The following is a 20,027-nucleotide window of genomic DNA, read 5'->3' as shown; positions in this document are numbered from 1 at the left end:
CACCCTATAAGAGAGAAATCAGAAATCTAGCAGCTAAAAATGAGACCATCTCCAAAAATTATACTTGTTCAAATAAGTCATTCTGAATTAACTGGTCCCAGGTCTTTAAAAAAATTGGAAAGAGAACATGGTGAATTTAAACATATATTGACAATTCTTTTTCATTGCAGGACAACTCTTTTCATTATTTTAGATACTTTTAGATATTTTAGACAGTCATGTACTACTTTTTGGATGTGTATAATTTGGTGAAACATATGGCTTCTTATGTAGTATTTATAGCGCAAGGGGTATGAATAAGGCAAACTTTTCAGTAAAAAATAGCTCTTTGAGAATAATTCAGAAATAACTCTTCTTTCTAAACTATGATCCTTATTCTTCTGATTCTTTGAAAGCATTAATTAAATAGGAGTTTGCTTATTTATTATTTAACCAACTAAATGCATTTCAAACTTCAGTAAAAATATCATCAAAAAAGTTGAAGTTAAAAAGCTTTATACTTTGTAAAGAGTTATGGTTATTAGTTATGAATTTCATATCTTTAGAAACATGCTTGCAAGAATACTGCAATAAAAACTATTTTAAATTAAAAGTTGCTTTTAAAAATGCATTAAAAAGTGCATATAATTTTTTGCTATATATAGAAAACTAAATAATTAAAAATACTGCAAAAATAATTAAAAATATATATATTAGTTTAGACTTTTGTATGATTTTTTCATTACCAACATCTTTATTATAAAAACTAGACAGTATTATAAATGATGCAATGATATTAATTGGTTTTATAGTCTCCTTTCACAATTTTCTCACTTCAAATTCAAGCTTATTTCAAAATTGAAAGTTTCATATTTATTTTGTGCTTTGGCATAGGTCTAATGAACTCTAGAATCTTAGCAATTATTTTCACAAGATTTTTTGAGATTTACTAAATCTCAAAAATACCAATAGTGGGTTAATATTTAAGTTATTGTTCCAAACACTAGCTGTTGGATATTATATGCTATTCTTTAGATGAAACAAAGGAAATACTTTGTTACTACTTTGTTGATTTTCCCATTTGATTTTTAGTATTAATTAAATGTGCAAGAAAAAAACACTAAAATATGCTGTTTCTAATGGCATGCATCTTAATATGCATTTAAATGTTAAAACGATGCTACTATTTAAATTGCACAAATTATGAATTATATTTAAACTAGTGATTGTGAAATAGCAGAAAATGACTTGTTCTGGAATGTAGTTTTATTTGCTACAAAGCATTAATGATGAGGTAAATAATATTTTAGTAAGTGTTTATATTTAGGAGATCCATAAGATAAAACATCACAGAATCATCCAAATAAAAAGAATGTATTGTGAATTTTAAGATTACCTATTAAATTCCAACACAATTTAATGAACTTGTTGAAATCAAATTAATTTTAAACATACTGTATTAGCTTAGCCTAGAACAACAGTTATACAAAGCTGCACCACACTTAAAGGTTGCCTAAATTCAGCTACTGGATTCTATACCATTTATCCATACCAACTGGCAGGGAGAAACCCACAACACAGTCAGTGTTTCCCAGATTTTGCTAAAATAAATGTACAGATTTGAAACTTAACTTACTAAATCAAATATTCAGTTAGGTTTCCTGAAACAAAATATAACAAGCCTTGATTGCAAATTATGTCCTTCATATGATATAAGGACACCAGAACCACCTGCTTCATATTCCTGTCCATCTTTTTTTTTTTTGAAAACAGTTTTACTGGTTTTTTTAACAAACAAACAAAAACAGACAAAACATAAAAGCATCAGCTCTCTTCCATACTTATATACAAACAGTGTGTCGGTTGGTTCATCAGTTTTGTGCATCCATTTCGTAGTCTCAATTACAATTACATCTTCTTTGTTTTTCTTATTGATGTATTCCCACTGTGTTCTTTTTCATTGTTTATTTTATTGATTTATCTTATTTCTTTTCTGTTTACGCTCTTCATTTCTTCCTTTTTATTGTAAATTGCCCCACAGTGAGTCAGTCAGCAAATAAATTTAACAAAAATAAATAAATATTTTAAGCCAGGATATGATGGCTAAACTCAGGAAATTGTGATTTGGTAAACTGTGGTTTATAAGGACAATTCTGAGACCAGAGTTTTGTCCTGGATTGTTCTCAACTGCATGTTAAGAAGAAGAGGAGGAACATGATAAATTGTGACTTTTTTATATGACTGGAAAACACAGCTTCCCCATTATATTTGAAGTAGGCCTTTGGGCAGTTTCAGTCAGGTATTTGCCATGTGTGGAGAGAATAGTGCACAGAGGGCATATATAGTACTTTTACTCATGTTCGTTCAATATAGGGACATAACTCTGGCAATTTGGGAATGCTAAAGATGGCACTGGCAGCTGTCTTTATATTCAAGCACACCCAAAGAGATTCCGCTTAAGATTCTTGACGCCTCGGCGGGGCGATGAATGTAGAGAGCACACTCTGTTGATCACAGGGAGCCCGCAATCTTCCTGATCGGTCTGGAGAAGGCTCTCTAAACTGACATCAGGGAAGACGGCCATTGCGTGCCGTTTCAAAGCTGGGGCAGTCACTGGAAGGAAAGTGAAAGTGGACGGTGTGATCAGACTGGGTGAGATACTTTTAAATGGAATATTTAAGAACAAATAGAAGAGAGCCCCCTATAATACAACTAAGGGGAAGTGAGACCTAAAAGGGGAGCTGGAATTGTTTTTCTTTCCACCTCCTGAAGAAAAGCAGCGATGGACAGCTTTTAAGAGCTATAATCAAGACAGGAAATTAGTTAAAGACTGGCTGAAAGAGTGTATTTAAGAAAACCATTTCAAAAATTATATAATATTTAATACAAAAGCAACTTAGATGTTTTGGATAATATAAAATTGATTTTATGGAACTCACTTCATAATTTTTGAATCTATACCGGATATATAGTATTAGAGGGAAAAAGGGAGAAGCAAAGCAACAGAGCCACCTAAAGGCAGAAGTGAAAATTGAAATGGAAATTATACAGACTGAAAAACATAGCCTTGAAGCTTGAGAACAAAATGATAAGATAAGAGGTTGTGTTGATTGAAAAATTAAAATAGAGAGCGAAGCACTGAAAATTTGTCTTTGAAAGAGTGTAGCTCTTGGAACTTAAATGGAACTAAACAGATAAAGGAAACAGAAGCTGATGTTGCCTTTTCCTTTTGATCTTTTTTTCCTGTTTGCTCTGTAAACTCAACTTTTGGATATAAACTTGTTGGTGGTTGATTTTCTGGGTGTGGTGGGCCTATTTGGATTACAAATTATTGTTATACCAATTCCTTTTTTATTAACAAGATGGATTAGGGTTTGAAGAACCTGAAGAAAAGAGGAACTTTTAAAAGAATGATAAAATTTGGCCCTGGACTATAACTTTCTGGGATAGAGCGGAACTATATTTTTTAACTGGATTATTGGATTTTAAAATGAAGAAGGCAACATCTGCAGCATCTTTGACTTCATCATCAGTAGCCTCTAGCACAGCAGGCCAGAGAACTTTGGATGTCCTGCTCAACAAGAGAAAGCAAATGTAATGCAAACGGAATTAAAAAACATGGTACAAACACTTCAACAGGACATGAAAGAAAGGATGGAGAAAATGGAAGGAAAAATAGAGGAAGTAGAAGGAAAAAGAGAGACCTTTCAACAAATGATGGCAAAAAATGAGCAATATACAAAAAGTGGAAGAGAAAGCAGAATTCACAGAAAAAAGAGTGGGAATATTGGACTATAGAATAGATTGACACAAGCAGACAGAAGCAAAGAAAGAACAATAATCGCATTAGAGATGGATAAGGCAGATATTTATTTGAGATTTCAAAATACAGAAGAAGAAAAGAGAGAAAATCTAGCGAAGATAATGGCAGAGCTGTTGGCAGGGGCTTTGGACATAATCTGCCTACAAGAAGTTCACATCGAAAAGCAATACAATAAAGTACTGGAATATCCTAAAACTGGGAAGTTGTACGCCTCTCTGTCATAACAAAGCGACAAGAATAGCATTGTATCTAAAAGAGACAATAAACCCTAAACAAATTTTTATGGATGACAAAGGGAAGATTTTAATGGTGGAGATAATGATGGAGGATAAGCAGATACTGTTGGTAGCAATATAGGATTTTTATGATAAATTGCATAAGAAAATAATAGAACTGGAGTATCAAGCTTGCAGTTTGGGCTTCTTCAGCGAAGGACTGAAATCTGTGATCGTGCTCAGTTTCAATCCGTGCTCGCCGCTGCAGCGCCCTGATCCTTTGGATTTGGGCTGAAGTCACCCCATAGAAATGGCAAAGAGGGGGGAGACCACCAGCTGAGTCGAGGAGAGCCACATCTCTCCTCCTTGGCTTGGCATTACTCCCTTTCCCAAAGGCAGCTGAAGCAGTGGTCAGAAATGGCCACCTCAAAGAGGAACCCAACCGGACAAGATTGAGCAGGAGGGAAGACAAAGGGAGAGAGTTTGACAGACCGGGCTAAGCTGAGATAAACATCTATGCAAGGTACCCTGGAACTAAAATTATTAAGAGCATTATTCCTAAAAGAAGATTTTTAAAGCGGCAGAGAGGGGGAAAGGAAAAAAGATTTTTTTCTTTCTCACATTGATAGATGCAATCGGCTTTGAAAGTTAAAAAAGAAGAGACTCAACTAAGAAATTTGTGTTGATTTACTTTGACACTAACAGGCAATCCTAAACTGAAATTAAAGTGTCAAAGGGAAAATAAAGATCGTTGAACATTCTAACGCCCTCAAAAGGAGGAAAGTGGAGAGAAAAAGAAAGGGTGGACTTGGAAATAACAGAGAGTATCACCTGGAAATAAAAAGAATTAACTGTGAAACTTTAAAAAGATTTCCAAAGGATATACTGTAATTGAAACTTTGCTACAATATAACAAAAAATCAAATTGAATACAAAGATGAAATGTAACTGAGATTATGTCTGTATGGAGATGTGATAATCTGGAATCATGCTGCTCTCAAAAAGAGATGTTTTATTTCTATTATGTTTTCTGAAAACCCAATAAAACTTTTACTAAAAAAAAAAAAAAGAATTGGAGTATCAAAATATATGCATAGTAGATTTTAATGCAATTGTGGATCCAGAACTGGACTATAAAACTAGGAAAATAAACAAAAAAGCGAGGAAAACACTTCCAAAAGCTTTTCTTAAAATAGTGGAAGAATTAAGAATCCAAGATGCTTGGAGAGATACCTATCCTGAGAAAAAACAATATTCATTTTATCCAAACAGACATATGTCTTGGTCAAGAAGAGATATGAAGTAGTTATCAATATACAAGAAATAAACATTGAAACAAATATTTGGGCAGATCAAAATCCGATTAAAGTTATATGGAAAGGACAAAAAAAAAGAAACTGAGATGGACAATGAACCAAATAATATTAAAAGAAAAGGAATATATTCAGTTTATGGAAAGAGAATTTGACTTTTTCTTTAAAGAAAATAGGAAAGAAAAAACATTACAAAAATTATGGGATAGTGCAAAGGTGTATATTAGAGATTAACGATAATGTGGGAAAAATAAAAAGAGACAAATGCAAAAGAAATTAGAAGAAATTAGAAGAAGAATATAAGAAATTAGTGATGGAATTACAGAAAGACCCATAAGTGGATGGAATAAGAGGAATTAGCACAAAAAATTAAAAGTGCTAAACAAAACTTTTTTGAAAATGCAAATAAACCAGGAAGATGGCTGGCGTACAAACTGAAAAAAAGAGAAAGAAAAAAAATTGGTCCACCAATTAGTAGATGATTGTTTTAAGACCACTATCTCTTTTCCTTCATATTTATCATTGAAATGAGGATAAAAAGAAAATAATTCAAAAATATTATGAAAAATTAGATGATCAAGAGACAATTTTAGAAGATAAAATAAAACAGTATTTATAAAAAGCACAATACCAAATACCAAAACAGTCAAAATAGCATTGGAAGAAAGAATAACAATGATGGAATTAATGGAGGCAATTAAAAGACAAAAGAGTGGCAAAACACCAGGTCTGGATGGACTACCAGCAGAATTATATAAAGATTTGTAAGAATCTTTAAATAATATAATTTGGAGATGTTCAACGACATTGTTAGAGGCAGAGGTAACAAATTCCTGGATGGAAGCATACATTACTCTCATACCAAAAGAAAACTTAGATTTGCAACAGATTAAAAACTATAGACCGATATCATTATTGAATGTGGATTATAAAATATTTGCATCAATTATTGTAGAAAGACTGAAGAGATTTCTAAATCAGTTTGTGTACCTGAACCAAAATGGTTTTTTACCTAAAAGGCAAATTAAACATAATATGAGAATAATCTTGAACACTTTGGAGTACTACGAAGCACATCCAGAGAATATGTTTGTCTTGGAGTTACTGATTGAAACGGACAATTTCTGGAACCCTGACAATATTCTGAAACTCTGCTTAAGGGGCTGCTGAAAACCCCAGGGATTTTTTCCAGTGGTGGAGGAGGCCCAAAATTCAGCCAATCCAGAAGGTGAGACAGAGGGAGCTTGGGGAGGGCCCTGTGGAGCATTAGCTGAATCTCTCAGCCCCCCTTTGGAGGAGCTAATTTAGAGATGCAGAGGAGAGACATGATTTAGGAGCCAGAACAAGACGTTCCAACTCATGGAGGAGTTGTCAAACGATGCTAACCGGACTGCCAGGGGAAGGGTCCTTCACGAGCCCTCTGCATACAGCAAAGGAGTTACACTGGAGGGGTGACGCCCAAATTTGTATCGGAACCGTCTCAAGATGACAACCCCCCAATTTATTCTAGAAGCCAATCGTTGGCAGAATTACCACAACAATTCCAGCAATTAAAAGTGGGGAGTTTTGTCTCAAAGTCACAACCTACCTATTCAAGTTGGAGCCTGGCACAGCCCATCTTTTCTTTCCCAAGTGTTATGAGGGAAGAGGAAATTGTCCAGATGCTAGTTGGAGAGGCCCAGCATGACGGACCACAGCAAGCACAGATGCTGGCTATAAGAGATATGTTGCAACCTCCAATTCTTCCTCCCCAACACCCAGAAGAAAGTTTACCCCTGCAGAGAGCATCCCTCTAAGGTGGGGGTTTTATCCAGGCCAGGGGTGGATTCAGTGCCAATGGACGCCAGCGCCAACAAAGCCCTGGGCCAAAGGGGAGTCAGCAATCCTTGACCCACAAGGGGATCTGCACAAACAGCAGTCACTCCCCTTCCACCCAGGCAGAGAATGTGGCAATACCCACTGTCCTCATGGCAACCACCCATTCAACCCCCAACTGGAGCAATCCTGCAGAGGCCCCTCTCACAGAGAGACACACCCCAGCCAGGCCTCAGAAGACCTGCCCAATCTACATACGCACCTCGTCAGGTTCCTTTCATTCCAGGTCAACCTGCAGATGCCAGGCCAGTACCACCTCCCAACCAAAACCCAGACCAGACCAGATACAGTTCAAGGCCATTTTCGACAGGCGCCATGAGCATTTTTCTTACTTCTTCACTCGAATCGGGTCCCACATAGACTAATTTGAAGACCAATGCGCAAAAGCAGGCAGGCAGATTGAGTTGCTCACAGAATCACAGATTCATTCATTCATCTATCTGCCATTGGCTAGCTCAGTCTGTCACATAAGAGTTGCTTGCAAGCAAACTCATAAAATTTGCAAGCAAGCAAACTCACAAAATTAACTCACAACACACCATGCATGTAAATATTGAATTTTTTATTTAAAAAAAGAGCAACTTTTACCCAAAATCAGGAAAAGCAGGCAGATTGAGTTGCTCACAGAATCATTCAGTGATCTATCTGCCATTGGCTAGCTCAGTCTCTCAAATTTGCTTGCAGTGAGTCTGCACTGAATTTGCTTGCAAGCAAACCTTCAGTCCTAAGGGAGTTTCGGCTGTGCTGAGCCAAAGATCTAGACTAGCTAGAAAGCAAGAAATCCAACCATTTCCTGCTTCCTAGCTAATCTAAATCTCCCGGCACAGAAGAACAGCTGATGGTCAGAAAAAGGAAAAATAGCAATTTAGCAGGCAAGTTTACCAGCTAAAGTGTGAGTGGGTGGGGAGGGTTCCCGTGGGCTATGTGGGCGGCGCAGCCTTGTGTTTCTGCACAGCCTGGATTGTTTTGTGGGGGTGCTCTGGGGGTGAGATTTCTCTGGATCCCACCAAAATTTTCTCACTGGCCCACCAGTTGGCAACTGCTGGCTTGGCCAATGAACTGTCAGAAAGCTTTTGAAACTCTAAAACGCCTTTTTGCAGCTGAACCCATTCTTCAACACCCAGACCTGACCAAACCTTTTATAGTCCAAGCTGATGCTACTGATGTGGCAGTACCGGCTGTTCTGTTACAAAAGGACTCTCAGAACCGACTGATGCCTTGTGCTTATGTGTCCAAAAAGCTAACGGACACAGAGCGAAGATAGGTGGTCTGAAAGAAAGAAGCATTTGCAGTAAGATGGGCTTTATTGACTTGGAGGAAATTCCTAGAAGGAGTGAAGGAGCCGTTTGAGGTATGGACTGATCACAAAAACCTTGAAGTGCTAAAGACACCTCGGAAACTATCCCCTAAACAAGCCCGCTGGGCTCAATATTTCAAACGATTCAACTTCAACCTGAAATATATCCCTGGAGGGAAAAACATATTGGCAGATGCCCTGTCCAGGAAACCCCAGTTTGACAGTCACCGAGAGGAAATAGTAGTCTTTGATCTCAGAACCTCAATCGGCAGGCCAAGTAACCACTCGAGGCCAAGCCAACCACAACCCCAAATACCTGGAAGACAAATTTACCACAGAATTGAAAGCAGCCCTATTGATCAATCCCTGGTTTGTGGAACATCAACCAGAATTAACCATCAGTGAACCATCAGAGGCTTGGAAAGGGACTAAACTTTATGTACCCGCAACCCTAAGACTAATGGTACTAAAACGTTGACACAACTGATGGCTGGGGGGACATTTCAGGTTCTTAAAAACCCTACATTTAGTAGAAGACAGTTCTGGTGGCCAAAAATGAAACCTGACATTGAGGACTATGTAAAAAGTTGCTCAATTTGTGCCACGATGAAACACAGAATTGGAAAAAAACCTCCTCCAACAAGTAGCTGAACCAACACAGCCATGGGAAGAAATTGCAATGGACTTTATCGTAGAATTACCTAAGAGTGGAGGGAATACAATCATTTGGACTGTTATTGACTTATTCTCTAAGCAGGCCCACTTTACAGCCTGTAAAGGACTTCCATCTGCAAAAAAGCTTGCAAAACATATTTACAGACTACATGGAGTACCTCATAGAATAATATCAGACAGAGGAGTACATTTTACCACTAAATTTTGGAGGGAGTTTTTAAAATCCATTGGGTCATCCCAAGGGTTATCCTCAGCATTCCATCCAGCCTGCAACGGAGCAGCAGAAAGAATGAACGCCATGGTGGAACAATACATTAGATGTTATGTAAATTATCAACAGGGAAACTGGGCTGAATTATTACCATATGCAGAGATTGCTTATAATAATGCAGTACATAGCAGCACAGGGTTGACTCTATTTCAAATCAACACTGGCATGGAATTTGTCCTGATGCCAGAATTACCTAGAGAACCTCCTACATCCATGTCTATAACAGAATGGATGAACTCATTGAAAAAAGGTTGGGAGAACACGAAAAAGGCTTTGACTGAAGCCGTAAAATATTACAAAAAGCAAGTAGACAAACATAGAACCCTCCAACCACCATTTAAAGTAGGAGACAAAGTTTATTTGTCAACCAAATATCTTAGATTAAAACTTCCTAGTAAAATAATAATCAATCCGGTCATGCCTGTCAGCTTTGGAATCCCTATTAAAAGCTGCCACACAGCTACGGAGGATGGAAGGGGGGTTGTTGTTATTTGAGTAATTTTCAGTAGACATAATAGATACATAAGACTGTCAAGGTCATTCTCTATGGTGCAGTAAGAATTGAAGTTGAAGGGTGATTAGTTCACGTGATTTACGATGTGGGAGAAAAGGGGTGGGTGTTGATTGAGTATTGTGGGAAGTCTACGAGGAAACTTTAGTTTCGGAATCTCACAGACGTGCCAAGTTTCTGTTTTAATAAAGCACTTTGAGAATATGTTTGTCTCGGAGTTACTGATTGAAATGGACAATTTCTGGAATCCTGACACATGACTTACAACTGGGTTGGCACGCCTTCTTATGGTATGGGAAAAATAGGATACATGGGTACTTTCAAAGATATTATATAAGAAACGCTTTATTGTTAGTATGGGAGAAAGTCAGAGAACAGCATTATTTGAAAATATCAATTTGGTTTTCGACAGTGGAAGCACTTATTCATCCAAATATTTTTAATCTGGGAAACTTTGTTAGATATAAAGATATTTTGAATGAAAAGGGTGAGCTCAAAACTAAACAAGAATTGGGTGAGCTAGGAATTGACATGGTTTGGTATTTATATGTGCAAATACAATCTAGATATGAAAAAGATGTTAAATTATATAGATTTTACAATGATCAGACAGAATTGGATAAGATATTAGCAGGAATAGAAGAAAGATTGATAAAAAAGTTTTATAGTTATCTGTTGGGTATTAAATTGGAAGAGGAACAATAAAAGAGACAATGATAGCATGGGCAAAGAATTTTGGCTATACAATAGAACTAGATAAATGGCAGAAACTATGGGATAGGAATTATAAATTAACAATGTCACCCGCATATAAAGAAAATTTGTTTTATAAATAGCATTTTGCACCAGCGAGGTTGGCAAGGAAGTTTAAAGATAAATCAGCCAATGTTGAAAGTGCCACCAGACACCTGGCTTGTATTATCATATGTGGTGGACATGTGTAGAAGCCAAAAAATATTGGACTAAAATACACATGTGGTTGGAAAAAATGATACAGAAGCATATTGATCTAAAACCTGAAATATTCCTATTGGGGATCTTACCTAAAAACTTATACTTAAAAGAGAATATATACTTAATTATTCATATATACATCTAGAATTGTATTTGCTCAAAGCTGGAAAAGTGAAGAAATTCCCACTGAGGAAAAGATGATTAGGAAAAAATGATTAGGAAAATATTAGAATGTGCAGAAATGAACAGATCAACACTTGCAATTAAAGAGAAGAAGCAATTTGAATATTATAAGATATGGGAACTATTTTATCGATGGTTAGAGAAAAAATATGAAAGCTAGAAATATCTAATAGACCAGTGAAATAAAGAAAATATCTTAATAGAATTAAATATGATAAGAGGGTTGTTATAATGATAGACATATTATGTATACTAATAAGTAAAGATCTAAACATGTTATTATTATAGTGTAAGAGATATCATATATATTAATAATAAGATAACAATGGAGAACTAATACTAATGTAATGAATATGGTAGTAATTTTGATTATTGTTGCACAAGATATTTGTACCCAGACGACACACTGTTAAATGGAAGATGAATTGTTTGTACTTATAAAATAAAATAAAATTAAAAAAAATAAAAGAAAAATTAAAAAAAGATTCTTGAGTATTCAAAATGGAAAAAGAAGCAGGGACATCTATGTGTCACATTCTCTTCCCACCTGATGCAAATGCCCATTTATTATTTCAATTTATTTTAAATGAATTCTTGCCGATCAGCAAATTCCAAACAATGCCAGCTTCACTCTAGAATAGAAAGTTATTTCTACAAGTTAAATTAATATTTTAATTTTCTGAGGGAGGGAACAATTAACTTTATCTGTTGTGACAAATGCCATGCAGAACTTTGTTTCAACAGTAACATTTATTGTAGCACAAGCTTTTATTATTTATAAATTCATATTTATAGGGATATGTAAATATTTCTTAAATTAAGGAATAAGTTAAAGCTATGATACTCCCTTTCACAATCATGAGGGAGACCTATCTGTTTATGACAATAGATACAATGATACAGCCATGAGAGGTAAACCTTGACATAGACTGAGAAGCTAACTTTGTCCCAGTATCTACTTTGACACCAGAAGACTTAATGTTATTAATTATAGCAAGAATTCACAAATCTGATCATTGTCCACTTCAATGTAGTCATCACTGTCACCACTAATAGCTCACCAAACTCTAGGGAGGACAACTGATATGGAACATATAGGAAATAAGTACAATTTTAATTTCCCCCAAATAACTGCAGAATGCTCCAGCTTTCATGCATATTTTGTAGCTGACTTCAAGATGACCAAGATTTAATGAGAAAATAACAATTTATTTTATGATAAAATAGTTGAGATGAAATTTCCATGGATTAACAGAGGCAAAGATGATCAAACTTAATGAATTCTTTATCTTAATGGTGGAAAAACATCTGCCACACCAAAATGTATATATATTCTATTGAAAAGCACATTAACACTGAATATAATGGCAATATTTCATTTCCCTGTAACCTTTTATTTTTTAATCACTTCCCCACGAATAGGCAGGCTATAATTCAGAAAAAAATGCTCTAATAAAAGGAATTAGATATTAAGATGTACAAAACTTTCAATTTCTCATATATCAGTGACTAATCTCTGTCTTGTCTAGTATCAAGAATATGCCAAATGATATATCTTGAAGATTTAAGTTCCTTCGATATAAATTACTTGTCTGCTTGTTCTTCTTGCTGGCCTTTAGCCATAATAATGTTTTGATCTGATCTGATGTATGGTTGGCTTCATTTATCTACTGGAAATCAATGACTTTATTATTTGTGGTGATAATCTATTTCCTTGTTAACTGACAGCAATTTATGGATTATGATTTTATACAATGATAACTACACAAAGATTTAAAATGAGAAACTTGATTGGAACGTTAACATTTATATACAAACATATTTCCTTAAATGATTTCATTTTGACATTCATTAAAGCTATCTGATTTCTGTATTTGTTTTATGAAACCTGTCAACAATAAATGCATTTAGATTCTAGACAACATAACATTTTGACTTATCACGGGAAATAAACCAAGTATATTTAATGATGCCTTTCCCTTCCTTAACCAGAGGAAAAATCATTTTCATAAAACAAAAGCTACTGAAATAAAGTCCAAATTAAATATACACATTACACAAATTCCACTTCTATCTAGGATTAAATGGTCACATGCAGGTGGGAAGTAAGTAGCATATCACCTTGGTCAGCAAATGAGAAGGCTTTCCTGCAATGTTTCTCAGAAGGAGGGAGGTTTCCCTGTCCAAATAGGAGTGCTTGTGCAGAAAAGAAAAGAAAAGAAATTAAGTCACAAGAAAGCCAGTGCAGTCATTTTATAGTGCATGATCAGTAATAATAGATAAGAGAGTAACTTCTCTTCCTCATCTGAAGCACAAATAGTGCTTTAGGTATATTTCAAGCCATGTTTTAAAAACATCTGCAAATTCCTTTCCACCACAATTTTGAAATTTTCTACAAACTATTCCTTAATAATTTTATAGAAATATTCTAGAACTTATGTCTATGCCAACATACAATTTTAGCCAGAATTTCACCCACATAATGAAAAAAGGTATTTCAACCATTTAAAAACAATATAATTTAATAACTATAGCCTTGTTCAGGAATTTATTTTCCAGAATGCTCAGCTTTAACCTATTCCCACTGCCATTGCAACTGTTTTCTATTTCTTCTACACTAGGGGAACTCAGTATATTCCATCTGTTATCATTTTTGTGGATAAACACTATTTACACTATTCTTGCAGGATGGAATGTAAACTCTTCTATTAGAAATTATTAAGACAAACCTTCTAAACAAAGGCTCCCAAGTGGTGTTTTGCTTTCTCAATGCAGCACTGGAAGTAGGCCTAAGAAGGGCTGAAATGGGGATATTTAACTTTTGGTTAAAACTGAATTTTTCCTCACAAAGCTAACTGACCGTTTCTATGTATTCCGGAAAGTAATGGTGGAGCAAACTGCTGCAGAGATTGCGTTCTTCCTAGATGTTGGTAGAAATGGGCAATGGCCAAACAATAGAGATACTAAAGCAGACACTTGAGAGATATAGCCATATGGCAGACATAGCCACAAATGAAGACTGAGGTAGAATTTTTGAAAGTACGGAAGTAAGTATCTGGTTTACTAATCTCCAGGTAGCACCATTATCTTAAGCAGCTTATTCTTCCAAGTCACTGCACTCTTACATTTTTTAACAAACTATCTTCAGCAATTCTTAAGGACAGATAAACACTCTTCTCAGAAAAACTGCCCATGTGGGAAATTGCAAGAGAAAACATCTTGTGAATATTTGTCTAATACCTCGTCTATAGAGATTATTCTGTCATCACTATAGCATTTTCAAGACAAAAATTTCCAGATGTTCTTGTTGACTTTTAGGTAAATTATCTACTTGGAGACAAAGATCCCAAAATAACAAGGCCAGTCTCATAGTTCTGTTAAGCAGTATAGCAAGTATAGCATCATTGAAAGGAGGAGCAGAAAGCGCACAAAGAAAGTGCATGCAGGGGTCTTCCTTTTGTATTATTGCATATTACTGTGTTTTATGTTACTTACTCTTTAAAATATTTGTTGTCATTATTCTTGTTACTACCATTTAAACCTACATTTTTTTCCTTAGGTAATATATTAGGCAATGAACTAAGTAAAACTACTGTGTTAAATAACCAGATTTAGCTGCAAAATTATGCATACCAAAACAATTGAGGGCAAACAAATATTTTAAGGGGAAGTGATAAAAACTCCAATAAAAGCAAAGTAACAATTATCACGTTTTTCTGGAAATATTGTTTAAAAGCATACTTAAGTAATTTGTTATGCTTTTGCCTGTGTTTACTTTAAGATTTTAACTAAGATCTTAATTTAAGATTTTAATTTAATTTAAAAATTCCTTCATCTTTTAATGTTTTGGATGATATTTAGTGGTTAAGACACCAGGCTAGAAAATTGTATGTATGTATGAATAAATAAATAAATACACTGCCCTATATATAGCATTGAAACACAGCTGATATGTTCTAAATGTCACTTTAATAACTGAAAATAAAAATTTTAAAGTGAAAAACGATTAAATACTTTAATATGCAGCTAGCTTACATCTGTAGTATGCTTAGTTACACATACACAATAAATAAGGGTACATCACTACCACATAAATATTATTTTAAACATTAAACTAGCCAATTTTAGATAACAAAAAAATCAGATAATTTTCTAGTCAGGAGATGGTATTAAATGTGCCTTGGATAGTTAATAAGCCCCTGACATAATTGCTTAATCTAATCCTACACTATAAAACATTCATAAGCCTCAGAATGAACAATCTATACTTGTTTCATATTGTGACAAAGTCAGATGCAACTTTTTGATATCACACTGAAGTGCCTATTTCGGAACTGGATCTTATTTTCACTGAAACTGAAAAGACCTCCCTCTCAAAACTACTATTTGAAGCACGTAAAGTTAAAGGAGTGCTAAAATCTTAGTAGCATTACAAAAGTAGCGTGTCCAGTTAAAAAACCCTTCCCATCTATCCCCCATGCAAAAATAACCCAGGACTCAGCATACTCAATTTTGTGATTGGCCCCGGGAATTGGTGCTGTCTTACCTTGAGGGATCGATCAATAAAGAAGGAATTTTCTTGGCCACACTACAGAATTCTTGTGCTATGGCTTTCTTCCAGGATGTGTTTTTTGATTCCCTGGTTGATTTTACAAGCCAAGCAATGTGTGGCTGCACACTATTGGGCAGAAATGCTGTTTGGGCTAAAAATGGCAATGCTGCTAAATTACAATCCAACACATGTCTTAAAGGACTGCCATATTTTACCATTTTATTTATCACCATCAGAATTTGCCAAGCAAGATTTCCATATTTTATAATTTAATCCTTTTGAGATGAACTGTACTGGAAAGATTGCACCTTCATTTATACAGGTTATGGATTTTAATTCAGTTACTGTAATTTTACTAAACCTAGCAGTTTAAGTGATTCAAAAGGATGGGAAGGGCAAATGTTACTGTACTGCTAAGCAAATTAAGAGTTTATAGCAGAAGTGGGAAGCACAAAGCCACATACTCCTACATAGCCCTCTGACCACAATTGACAACAAAATACAACAATTCACAACTGGGCAGGAAATAGTTAAAGTGTCATGCCCCTGGTGGAGTCTGACTCTGAGGAAGAGGAGGAACAGTGAACAGGGAGTGGGAGTGTGTCTCCAGAGGTGGTGGAGGAGGCTGGGGAAGGGCAGAGGCCGGCTGAGCAGTCAGAGGAGGATCCAGGCCTATCCCCTATACATCCTAGGTCATGCAAGGAGGAGAGGATCAGGGAAAAGCGAGGTCTACTCAAGAAGAGATTACCATGATCCTCCTCGTGGTTTGCAGGTGGGAGCTATGTATATAAGTTTGCAACTGTGCAGTTAGAATTGCTGAAGTCAATTAGTGTTCACCTTGAAAGAGGCTTATCTTTGTTGGTGTTCTTCCCATGGACTTTTCTCAGTTATTTGCCTGGAGTTTCTTAGTTATCTCGGCTTGCTTCAGAACTCTCATCAATGCGGTTTGTTTTGGTTTTCTGTTAGCCTCATTATTTACTTTTGTGACTTTAAACTGTGCCTAATAAAACAGTGAAATTAAGTTGAAGGCCTTACCGGACTTTAATATATGTTTTGGGTTTGGGGTTATTTTGAGAGACTACGGGTCATCACATAAAGCCTGTATGAAACCTATCTGAAATAAACAACCTTATTATTACTTTTTTTTTAAAAATGAACCCCCCTCCCCCCCCCCATTTTATCACCTATCAAACCAGGACCATGGAAGGTAACCGGAAAATCCTTGTATGGTGTGCTTTCCAACTACCCTGAATTATTATTACATCCTTCTGTCCCTCAACAGTATTAACCCTAGGCCCAGCCACCAAGGAATTGCCCATCCTGCTTTACAAATTTATTTGCTTTCTCCCATAAAAACCTGCCTAAAATTTGAGATCTGGAGAGACTCTTATAGCTTCCTCATCCGTGAGACCATCTTTTTCGGGGTGTATTTTTGTTCCAGAGCACCTATATTTAAATATTAAGCTTTATATGCCAGGAAAAGTAAACATTGTATCCACACTGGTCTTTTAAATCAATTTTCTGATTTACATGATATCAATTTTTCAAAATTAATTACAGGTGAAACTTGAAAAATTAGAATATCGTGCAAAAGTTCATTTATTTCAGTAATGCAATTTAAAAGGTGAATCTAATATATGAGATAGACTCATTACATGCAAAGCAAGATAGTTCAAGCCGTGATGTGTCATAATTGAGATGATTATGGCTTACAGCTCATGAAAACCCCAAATCCACAATCTCAGAAAATTAGAATATTGTGAAAAGGTTCAATATTCTAGGCTTAAAGTGCCCCACTCTAATCAGCTAATTAAGCCAGAACGCCTACAAAGGGTTCCTGAGCCTTTAAATGGTCTCTCAGTTTGGTTGAGTAGGAATCACAATCATGGGAAAGACTGCTGATCTGACAGTTGTGCAGAAAACCATGGTGCTCCATTCAAAATCCAAGAAAGAAATACTTAAGACTCCATTAATTAGAGAAAATATATCTTTTACTGGAAGTCAAGTGGTAGCAACAAAAGAATTCTAAATCTGAGAAAATGAGCGTGTAAATCACATATACAAAGTGATGGCAACGTTCCCATCCCCAATAGTTCAATTGGCTCATCCAATTAAAAGTTGTGTATAGCATCATGTGGGCATCTCAGGTGGTGATGAGGCCTCTGTCCATTGACCTTGACATATTTTGATAAAGAGTTGTGGCTGCGCATAGCATAGGATAGAAGCCTAAGCAAGAAACTTCCCCCCGCAACTTATAAAGTTCTGTTTTGTAACACCTCCAGCTCGCTTCCCATAACCATGTCTCCCCTCCTCCCGCTACTTATGACAGCTGAAAGATGCAAAACAAAGGGAGAAAATCTTGAAGGCTGACATTCGGCCCTCCTGCAAAAGAGTCCTAAAAAAGATAAAAATAAAAGGTAATAGAAAATATACATGTAACACCATCATACTATTTTTTAGGGTTTATCAGGATATTTAGTACGAAATGCCTTGACAAGCTTAGGAGCTCTAACATCCTTCTCATTCACCCATTCAGACTGGGAAGGAGGAAAATGTTTCCAAACAACCAAATATTTAAGTCGATCCCTTTGTTTTCAAGAATGCAAAAAAATTTTAACTTCAAAATGTTGTTCACCTTCAATTAGCAATGGCACGGGGGGATCGACCTGAATCGGTCTCAAGTCGGAGGTATGTTCAGGTTTTAATAAACTAACATGGAATACAGGGTGGATCCGTCGGAGGGTTTTAGGTAATTTCAGTTGGACTGCCACAGGATTCACAATTCGTTCAATTGGGAAAGGTCCAACATACTTAGGTCCAAGCTTTTTTGACTTTTGTGTGGTCTGCAAATATCTGGTAGATAAAAAGACCTTGTCACCAACTTGATATGGTTTTTGTGGAGTTCCCTTTTTGTCTGCAAATTTTTTGGGGGGGCTTGATGAGCATCATCAGCTTTATGGGTAACTGGCCAGGTAAGCTGCAGCTGTGTTATCCATTCATCTAATGACTGAATGTTGGGTTTCTCCTGTGGAAGCTCGGGTATGGGTACAAAGTCTTGTCCTGAAGCCACTTTAAATGGAGTAAACCCAGTACTACGATGTACCGAATTGTTATATGCCACCTCAGCAAATGGCAATAGGTCAGCCCAATCATCTTGCTGATAATTTAGATAACATCTAAAATACTGTTCCAATACCGAGTTAGTCCTCTCACAAGCTCCATTGGTTTGTGGGTGGTGGGCAGAGCTTAAGCCCTGGGCAGAGCCCAACAACTTCAGGAACTCCTTCCAAAAGTTTGAAGTAAACTGGACATTCCTGTCTGAGATTATGCGTACAGGAACCCCATGTAACCTGTAGATATGTAAAATAAACAGTTTAGCTAACGTTTTCGCAGATGGGATTTTCGCACAAGGTATGAAATGTACCTGTTTGGAAAACAAATTTATTCCTACCCAAATAACTGTATTTCCCCCACTTTCAGGTAATTCCACTGTAAAATCCATAGAGATTTCCTTCCATGGAGCAGTTGGTCTAGCCACATTTTGTAGTGAGCCTGCTAGTTTACCAGGAGTCCGTTTGGCTGAGGCACAGATAGGACAGCTAGCCACATAAGTCTCAATGTCTTTTTTCAAGGTAGGCCACCAAAATTGCCTTTTAACCAAGTGTAAGGTCTTCATGACTCCAAAATGTCCAGCAGCTTTACAGTCATGAGCTTGCTGTAATATTTGGTTTCTCAGCTTTGCTGGCACATATAGTTTGGCCCCCACCCATGCCAATCCATCTCTAACCATACAGTTATTTGAGTGGGCAAGGAACCAATCATCAAGTTTTAGAGCCTCTTTTAATTGTGCAGATAAATCATTTGATAAATCAACTTCTTTTTTTTTCTGGACTCTGGTAACCACTGGAGCTGCCAACTGTTTGGTTGGGACAATTGGCTGTACCACTTCTTGGCGAGCACTATTTATATTGAGGTAATCTAGATAAAGCATCCGCCATGAAGTTCTTCCCCCCTGGAATGTACTTCAATGAAAAATTAAAGCGTTTAAAGTACTGCACCCAGTGAACTTGCTTGGGAGACAGCTTCCGAGGCGTTTCCAAAGCCTCCAAATTTTTATGATCCATTTACACCTCAAATGGGTGTTTTGCCCCTTCTAGGAAATGCCTCCAAGTTAACAGAGCCCAGCAAACTGTAAAAGCTTCTTTTTCCCAGATGGCCCATCTTCTTTCGGTTTCAGTTAGTTTACGGGAAGTATATGCACATGGCTGCAGAGTCCCCGTCTTGTTTGCTTGTAGTAACACCACCCCAACTGCTACGACACTCGCATCAGCTTGGATTACAAAAGGGGCATCCATGTCCGGGTGCTTGAGTACTGGTTC

At 36.3% G+C, this 20,027-nt stretch overlaps 1 protein-coding gene across 2 annotated transcripts in view; it reads right to left on the bottom strand.

The window, feature by feature from the left end:
* Positions 1 to 20,027, bottom strand: part of RAPH1 (Ras association (RalGDS/AF-6) and pleckstrin homology domains 1) — a 73,421-nt gene that overhangs the window by 38,930 nt on the left and 14,464 nt on the right. The window contains exon 4 of one of the 2 annotated variants that reach the window (XM_026696750.2): positions 13,218 to 13,292. The exons of the other annotated variant lie outside the window; for it this stretch is intronic. Within the exon in view, the coding sequence (XP_026552535.1) occupies positions 13,218 to 13,292 (75 nt within the window). The remainder of the gene's footprint in view (positions 1 to 13,217; positions 13,293 to 20,027) is intronic. 2 annotated transcript variants of the gene reach the window in all.

This window comes from Pseudonaja textilis, chromosome 1 (genome assembly GCF_049901715.1).
Source record: "Pseudonaja textilis isolate UNSWEBS1 chromosome 1, rPseTex1.2, whole genome shotgun sequence".
Lineage (NCBI taxonomy): Eukaryota > Metazoa > Chordata > Lepidosauria > Squamata > Elapidae > Pseudonaja > Pseudonaja textilis.
This window is presented reverse-complemented; position numbering and strand designations above follow the sequence as displayed.